The sequence below is a fragment of the Alosa alosa genome, chromosome 6 (assembly GCF_017589495.1).
Source record: "Alosa alosa isolate M-15738 ecotype Scorff River chromosome 6, AALO_Geno_1.1, whole genome shotgun sequence".
NCBI classification, from domain to species: Eukaryota; Metazoa; Chordata; class Actinopteri; order Clupeiformes; family Clupeidae; genus Alosa; species Alosa alosa.
This window is the reverse complement of record NC_063194.1, coordinates 26463668-26473194: the sequence shown is the minus strand read 5'-3', so window position 1 is coordinate 26473194 and position 9527 is coordinate 26463668. Positions and strand designations below refer to the sequence as shown.

The window sequence follows — 9527 nt, the reverse complement described above, 5'->3', positions numbered from 1 at the left end:
TTGGGCCCCAATCTACTTCCTCTGCATTAAGATAACATATGGAATGTTGAAAAGGAAGTCTTGTGGGGCCAACTATGATGCTGATAATGGAACTCTCTTGAAAGGGTCCATACCCCCCTCACCCTCGACTTGTCTACTGTGATCCTTTGGACTAGCCTTATGTGAATCCACAATCGGCTGGTCTTCTGGAATTCGGCAAGTTTATACGAGACTATCGTGCCCCGAGATGACTCGCTTTTTCCATATAAAACTGTATGGGATGTGAGTGTGGAGGTCCTCCACACTGCCGTGGAAACCCATAGCGAGCCCCCTCTTTCTGCCAGGACTCAGTGCAACTGCATAGCCATGAGGGGATATGACAGGGAACTCATATGGGAGCCATCAAGAGAGGAGCTCTCGTGTGCGAGGGTGAGGTGGAACAAACGGCCCCGCGCTGAACTCCTCATGGGGGAAGCTCTCAGGAGACGCACGCCTTGACTGTGTGGAAATGCGAGGCTGCAGCACACTAGCTGCAAGTGGCTTCCCTTGGCAACTGTCATCACCATACCACACATCTAATCATGACCAGACCAGACACAGTCTCTCAGTATGAAGGCCATCACCCTGAAGTCTTCAAAATACTTGTACAAAATACATTTCATCGGTGCGTTGAAATGAAATACACATGTCTGACCATGCCAATTCTATTCCTCAAAGAAAATAGCCTACAGGTTTCTGGTCCCACAAACTGATCATCATGCATTCATACTGTATCCTCCCATTCAACCATGACAACAGCAGCACACTTCCATAAAAAACTTTATACTAGTCATAGTTTCTGATCTCGGATTTGTTAGAGAATTTACATTTCATCATCACACATAAGTAGATACACCCACTGTCATTGTGTACAACATATTCCTTCAACCTCCACCAATACACACACACTAGTAGTGTTTCACACTGCTACACTAGCAATTCCACAACCACCATTCCATGAACCTGCACATTGATGGCTTGACTGTTTATAGGTTTGTAGGGCAAACAGGGTCTTTCAGCCCACCCACCCACTTCACCAAGTGGTGAGGATTTCACACTCACACACACACACACACACACACACCTCAAGTGGTGAGGATTTCACACACACACACACACACACACACACACACACACACACACACACACACACACACACACACACCTCAAGTGGTGAGGATTTCACACACACACACACACACACACACACACTCACACACACACACACACACACACACACACACACACACACACACACACACACACACACACCTCAAGTGGTGAGGATTTCACACCCCCTCCCTTCAGATAGGGCACACACACACACAGCACAGCACTCTTCAGCACTCATCTGCTACTTCCACTAAACTTGATTGACAGCCACACATTAGTACATACTCAGACAAACACAAACCAATAGGTCATATATATTCTTCAGCTCAAAAAGCCACTCCATCAAATACCGTAATGAGCCTACTGCACACATTGAACAGCTGTTCAATCAGAGACGTCTCTCTGAGAACAATGTCACTGACTCCCCCTGATACACACAAACCCTTCTTTATTGCTCCTCACCCTCTGGAAGTGCTGTGTAATTCCTCACCCCTAGCAACCAACGACAAGTCTTTTTTTGACCACCAAAGTCTTGGCATTTCAGTACTGATCCCCTCACTTAGACACACTAGCACATAACGTAAGTAAACACTATTGAAACAAGAAACAAACACTACATTTAATCAAATATCCACTATACGTCATTATAAGATGCATGGCACCCTTAAATTAAGAATGTTATCTTATTGCCAATTCTCTGGGCTGTTGGCCTCATCACATTCTCTCTCATATCAATTCACGAGCAGACACTTCACTGGCTGTTTATAGGTTAAAACAGCAAACATAGGCTTTTCCAGGCCGGGGGATAAGAGAGGTGTTGTGGCCCACCCACGGGGTTCTATAGACTCCATAAGCCCCTCTTAAGACAGGACAAGTAGCTCCGCTCAACTCAGCTCATCACTCCTTAGCTGAGCTACACCCATCGACATCAACTCAGCAATAACACAGACACACAGACACACACACACACACACACACACACACACACACACTAGAGTGTGAAGAAATAAATGTTCAGTTAGCCGTTGTTAGGTGTTAGCCATTTTCAGGCTGTTCTTAATGCGGTCCTCTGATACAAAATCCACAGAGTGCATTCAGTTTCCAAGGGGATGATAGCTCTACTGTACATCCCTACATTACTCTCCCTCTCTCTCACTCAATAACACATACACACAAACACACGCGCACAAACATGCGCGCACACACACACAAACACACAAACAACCACAAATAAACAAAACATACAGGGAGGGGGAACCTTTTAGTTCTGTTATAATGCCCTCAGGAATCACGTCTTATTTTGTCTCCAAACAACTTTTCACTTTTCACAAACAATTTCAACCCAACATCATAGCCAAGAGCTCTATCGTGGGAAGCAAAATCATCCACTCTGGAGGCCTAGTGTGAGGGCTCTCTGGACCAGGTGGGGCAGGCACTGCTTCAAAGGGCACCATAACTCTTACAGATTAAAGAGCAGCCTACCGCACGTAAGACTGACTGTACTCGACCCATGCAAGGTCAGATCACAGGTTAAAGGTGACACCAGCGGTCACAACCCCTGAGGTGAGTCCCTCTGACACACAGTCCTCCAAGGTGCTCATTAGTCTGTTAGTTGCTTAACAGTTCATCCAATCGGGACACAGGATATGAAAATGTGACAATGAGAGTGCAGCCTGTGAGTTAAGGAATCTCAAAAACATCCATCAATCGTTTCAAACGGAGCATTAATCTCTGCCTCTCTAATTAGCCTGTGTCAGCAGGCTCTCTCTCTCTCTCTCTCTCTCTCTCTCTCTCTCTCTCTCTCTCTCTCTCTCTCTCTCTCTCTCTCTCTCTCTCTCTCTCTCTCTCTCTCTCTCTCTCTCTCTCTCTCTGTGTGTGTGTGTGTCTGCTAAGAAGTTTGTTTCAATTAGTTTATGTACCAGCGTTTTTTTTAACCAGAAGAACTAACGAGTGAGTCTGACTGGATGAGGGGACTGGAGAGGACTCAATTCCTCTCTTGCACAGTGTCCAATTTAAAAGTGCTTGGGTGCCATCTGCTGGGGAAAAAATAAACTACAGTTCACCTGTTAGTATATGGGAGCTAACACATGAGCCAGAAGAGATTTCATGCGATTATACTAAATACAATTTTTCAAACAATATAACACAGTCAGTTAAAAAATTGAGGTTCAAGATCTGGGCTGTGTAAAGTGAGACAATGTTAATGGTTTTGGGCACTATATGAATTCAATACATCACAGAATAGAACTGAAATTAATTGAATCATAGTGAAATACTTTCTTCTCTCCTTAATACAACAAATTATAAAACAAAGTCACTATAGCCTCGTTCCCATTGGGGGTACCCTTTCTGTATCGTGTCTCCAATACAGAAAGGGGCCCTAGCAGGATTTATCAGACCACCAGAATCATGCATGGCCTGCACTTCATCATCAGTCCACTTGTCATACTTTCTTCTCCTTGTTCTTGTCGTACTTTCTTTTCTTGTCTTATTCTCTCTCCATCCTCATCTGCTAGTCACTAATCTTCTTTAACTGCCTTTTAAAAATGGCGCTGTTGTTGTAGCGCAAGGGTTGAGTTCTACTCATGTCACATCCCGCCTTTAGTCATATCCAATCAGCGGGGTAGGTACTCTTTTAGCCCTGAAAAAGGCGCGAAAAAATGGGAGATACGCCCAATCGGGTAAATTTACCGAGTAAATTCGTTGGTGGAAACAGCCCTTATGTGAGGTGCATCCCATAAAATAAAATAAGATCATATTTCTTTTTGTAGTATTTCCACTGTGGGAATACCAACAAGGGCTATTGACTGACTCCAAATTCGAGTCATTCTGTGTCAGTAAATCCTCTCTTTTTCTGCTTGGCCATCTCAGATGTTCATGCCTATTTCATTAAAAGAGGTATACAGTGTGACCATACAGCATATGTGAAAGATATGACAGCCATTAGGTCGGTTCATTTTGACCTAGACCAGCTCACTGAACTTTTAGCACAGAGATCACAGAGTAGAGCATGTCGATTTTAAGGGTCAAACAGCCTCCAAACAATACAGTCACAACGTTGACAGTGTGTAGACTTGGGGCCTGTACTACGAAGCGGGATTACTGGCTTAATCTGGGTAACTTCGAGAGTAACTTGATCACGTGTGGCGTAACTTCCCGATTAACCCGTACTATGAAAGGTGGATAGGTTTTAACCGAGGTATGCTGCCATGGCAATTTACGCTGCATCTCAAACCTGCTCCGAGCAGGTTATGTTCTTGGTTAACCCGAGGTTTCCGTTAACCACACCCTTTGTAAGTACCACCCCTCCACTAACAATTCGAGACAATGTCGGCGTGCCTGGATGATCCATACGACATTGGAGCGCAAATCGTGAGGGGCTCTCTTCGCAGGGCGAGGGGTTTTAGAGACCGCCATATATAGACTATATATATATATATATATATATATATATATATATATAATCTATGAAGATATAGATTGTCAGCCGAGGGAATTCGTTATCTTTGTCAGATGATCTAGGCAAAAATCTCTAATGTGATCCGTCATAGCAATGCCCTTACGTGAGCATTCATGTATTCCATCTAATAGGTTATGCTGAACATCTGAGCAAGAATAGCCTACTGTATGTCCTAAAATAAATCGGACATAAGCCTAGCCTATAGTATGCTGAACATCTGAGCAAGTATAGCCTAAAATAATTCGGACATAGCCTACAGTAGGCCTAATAAATTAAAATCACCATTTTAACAAACTTGTTGAATTGAATGTCATATCACTGTAGGCCTACCCTGCACATAAAGGCTACACATTTCCACAGCACAAGAATCCGACCGAATGCTTCCCTCAACCCCTTCCATAATCGGCCTTCCACTATTATTTGCGATGGCCAACTCCTCTGCTAAACACTCTGGTGCCTTACAGTAGTGTACAAAGACACCTTTTTCTTGTTAGCTGAAAAACAGAGGCCAAGTGAAGGCTATAAGCATACTAGGCCTACATGTTTTCATAATTAAGAAATATTAACGCAAGCTATAACTATATAAACCTACTATTCTGAATAATGTGTTTGTGTTTCATTTTCACCTGCTGCCATGTGCGTTTGGCAATGGTGTTGCATCTGAAATGTTCACAGGATTAGGCATACACTAAATCAGTCAATGGGGGCTACTTAAACATTAAATTATCCTTATTACTGTAATCTATATGCCCACTTCTAAATTGTGTTGCATCTGTAGGCATTTATGAACTCAAAATAGGCAATTTAATTATTTCAACTCATTTAATATTCCGCAAGCTATTAATCCTCCGTATTTGAAGAACATGTATTTGAAGTATTTGTATTTGAAGAACACATAAAACGTATTTATCCTCCGTATATTTCCGTATATCCTTATCCTTATCCGTATATCCGTATAACGTATTTATCCTCCGTATATCCTCCATATTTATCCTCTTTAACACATAAAACGTATTAATCCTCCGTATTTGAAGAACACATAAAACTTTACTTTTAGGCATTTAGGCTACCCGATCTGCAATACGTTGCCAACAGCCTTGCCTTGCTTTGTTCACTGCCGACGTATTTGATTTTTGTCGTAGAGTGGGTTTTAATTCCTCATAACTTGTCATAATAATTGTGCATTCCTCATCCGTAAAATAAGGTGAACGCGTCATCACTGAAAGTGGTGATTTGCGCTGCAGCCCGCCCCTTTTATGTGAACGCGCACAAACTCCAATGAGGTTAACCTTGGCTCATAATCAGCGTCGTAGTACCGATTAACACCACCAGGTAGATAACCAGGTTTTGTCAACCCCGGTTTTACAAAGTAACCCTGGGTTACATCTGGGTAGGTTAAGCTCCTTCGTAGTACAGGCCCTTGGTCTTAATCTTGGTCATAATAAAAATACGTACCATATTTTTTTAATGGTGCACTACTAGATCAATACAGACCAAAAAACTGTTTTAAGCTGTCCATTTTCATTTCTGGGTACTATTCAGACAGGTTTGAATTTATTTATTTTTTTGTCATAAGTTGAGGCCTTAAGACCAAGAGATGAACTCAGGACATTGCACATGAATCTAGACAATTCTGTAATACACTGCATTCTTGAGTATCTGCAACTTACTTTACAAGAAGTTGCCAGTAAAGAGCCATCTTGTTTCCAGGAGAAACTTTGCAGGTGGTCAGGATGCTGCTCCAAAACTATAGAAACATACACACACACACACACACACACACACACACACACACACACACACACACACACATACATATGTTGTGTAAATGTGTGGAAATTTCCAGAATTTAGACTGCACTTTAGCTGTTAAATGTCTACTCGGGTTGTTGTTGTCCAACTGGCTACACTTTAAAGAAATGTAGACATTGCAAGGATGGTCATTACAAGGAGTTATTTTGGGATTCTCTTGTCCATGACCTCTGAGGTCAACCACCTTAGTGAGTCTGGCGTAATAACAGCTTTTTCTTTAACTAGCTTTCTTTATCATGACAGCTCTTTTTTTCTTTCATTTTATGTAATCCATCAAGAATACCCTGTTTATTCCTATAAATAATGGTAAGACTTTGTCTAAGACAGACTTGTTGCTCTCATGCTGGCCTAAGATGCTTGTGTGTTTGTAACCTGTCTCCGGCGTCCTGAATAAAGCTTTACACTCTGCTGTACGGTCGGCTTGCCTGTGCTTTACATTTTGCCTCTCTGTGGATTAATACTTCATTTTTTACCACAGACAACACAAGATAATGGAAGAACAAAGGCCTTGAACAAAGGCCTGAGAAAAAGGCAAAGGCTTTTGTGAGGCGCAGGGAAGAGTGGGGTGAGGACAGATATGTGAGTGTGATGACACACACATACACACACAAACATATAGCTGTGCAACAGAATAGGAAGCATCACAGAATGTGTGTGTAAGCTCTGCTTCCTGCAGCTGAACACAATAAATTCATGGATATACAGTCACAAAAATACACTGGAACACACTGGACAGGACAAAAAACACGCATGCTCACACACACACACATACACACACACATACAAAGGTAGGGGGTGGCCTTGTGAGAGCCAATGGGCGTGGGAGGGTGATGGAGCAGAGCTGATTGTGGAAGCATCATGTGAACATAGGGTCATAGGTCACCAGTCTTATTTACCTCAGCACTGCACGTGCTCACACACCCCACTGCAATCTGAGGTTCTGCTGATCACACCGTCTCCAACACACCCACCCACACACACACAGACATACACATGCACGTACACACATACAGACACAAACAAAGATGGAACAATACACATATATCCACAGACAAACATTGGCAAACAAATAAGACAAATTTATACTCAACAAAAGACAAAGACAAATTCATGTGCTAGGCATTAATGTTCTATGACTAAATGCAATGGATTTACATAGATTTGCTTGACTGTGCTTGAATATGAAACAAAAAATATACTTAAACATACACACACACACACACACACACACACACACACACATTCATAAACAGCCTCTGCAAGTGGCACTTAGTCTTGTTTGTCTTTGTCTGTGTGTGTGTGTGTGTGTGTGTGTGTGTGTGTGTGTGTGTGTGTGTGTGTGTTTGAGAATGAGTGAGTGTCATTCTGGTGTGTTGCATGTACCTGCCAAGGCTGAATCTCTGGTGATATCCCATAACTGCACAGCTTGACTGGAGCTTACGGCCAGTAGACCACCAGCACAGGGGTGGAAGAGCAACAGCTCTAAACGCCCTGAGCCTGGGCACATAGTTACCTCAGGCTCCACAACTTGATCCTCCACCCCACACACACGCCAAAGTTTAACCTGACAGAAAAAAGAAGAATGAGCTTAAGTTCAGAGGACTTGTGTGTCTGTGTGTGTGTGCGTGTGTGTGTGTGTGTGTGTGTGTCTGTGTGTGTATGTAAACCTGCTAGTCAAACCTACAGTTAGAACTAAACATGGTGAAGCAGCTTTTAGCTGCTATGCGGCTCAGCTGTGGAACCAACTTTCGGATGACATTAAAAAGGCCCCAACTGTAGCCAGTTTTAAATCTAGACTTAAGACCAAACTGTTCTCAGACGCTTTCTGCTAACTGTGCCGAGTTACAAATTCTGAATCTGCCTCGATAATTATTCTACTTTGTCTTTTATTACTTTTTTTACTACTTTTGCCTTTGTTTTTGCTTACTAATTATTCTTTATTTTTAAATGATTTTACCTTGTGTTTTATGTTTTCTTTTTATTATGATCTTTACCTTTTAACTATTCTTTGACTATATTGCCCTTCTATGCTTTTATTTGTTATTATCGTTTGGTTCTGTTTATGTAAAGCACATTGAATGACCTCTGTGTATGAAATGTGCTATATAAATAAACTTGACTTGACTTGACTTGACTTGACTATGTGTGTGTCTGTGTGCGCGCGCGTGTGTTTGTGTGTGTGTGAGTGAGTGAGTGAGTATGTGAATCTTCACATACAGGTATGCAAATGATGTGTATGCATTATAACTGATTATAACTGAAAGCCTCACTGTTTCATCAGCAGAACATGTTGCCAGAAGGTCATTGTCAAATGGAGAGAAGTCCAGATCTGTCACTTGGTCTGATATCAAACAACAACAAAGGCAAAGAAATCATGAGTGAGAAATAGAGGAAAATATGATCTTCTCAAAATGTTGAGCGCCAGAGCAAAGAGTATCTAAGCAAACTAAACCAAAGAAAAAAGACAACACAACAGATAGATTATTAATGTGAATTCTGTCTCAAAACATACAAAAGGACATTGCAGAGGGACATCAATATCTTGTAGCAGGTTATGAGTTTATGTGAGATGTGATCAGAGAAATCATGCCTCACCAGCATGACAGGCCAGATAAGTCACTGGACATTTTCCATCAGCACCAGCCTCCACAGATGTCAGGCCCACCATTCCACCAGCTGCACAGAACCCACACACATGCATGAGATACATTAACTAACACACACACACACACACACACACACACACACACACACACACACACACACACACACACACACACACACACACACACACATACACACATACACACACACACACACTTTTCATTAGAGACAATTCCTTCACCTCAAGGGTCCCAGGCATCTACTAACACATGTCAGGGCAGATCCTTCGTAGCTTTGCAGCCCATACTTTACATAAGAAGCATACCACTGCAATCCATACTTGTATGTAAAAGAGACAGAATAAACCAAATATATGGATGGACACAAATATGCAGATCATTGCTCTACTTCACCACCTGATATACAGCGGGGAAAATAAGTATTGAACACGTCAACATTTTTTTCAGTAAGTATACTTCCAGTGAGGCTATTCATTGAAATTTTCACCGGACATTAGTATT

At 42.1% G+C, this 9527-nt stretch overlaps 1 protein-coding gene across 2 annotated transcripts in view; it reads right to left on the bottom strand.

The window, feature by feature from the left end:
• LOC125295563 (mitochondrial import inner membrane translocase subunit tim16-like) overlaps window positions 1–9527 on the bottom strand; it is a 104507-nt gene that overhangs the window by 84062 nt on the left and 10918 nt on the right. For both annotated transcript variants that reach the window (XM_048244879.1, XM_048244877.1), the window contains exons 3-6: window positions 8998–9078; window positions 8673–8743; window positions 7786–7966; window positions 6262–6338 (exon numbers count right to left, since the gene is read on the bottom strand). In XM_048244879.1, coding sequence (XP_048100836.1) covers window positions 6262–6338; window positions 7786–7966; window positions 8673–8743; window positions 8998–9078 — 410 coding nt within the window. The remainder of the gene's footprint in view (window positions 1–6261; window positions 6339–7785; window positions 7967–8672; window positions 8744–8997; window positions 9079–9527) is intronic.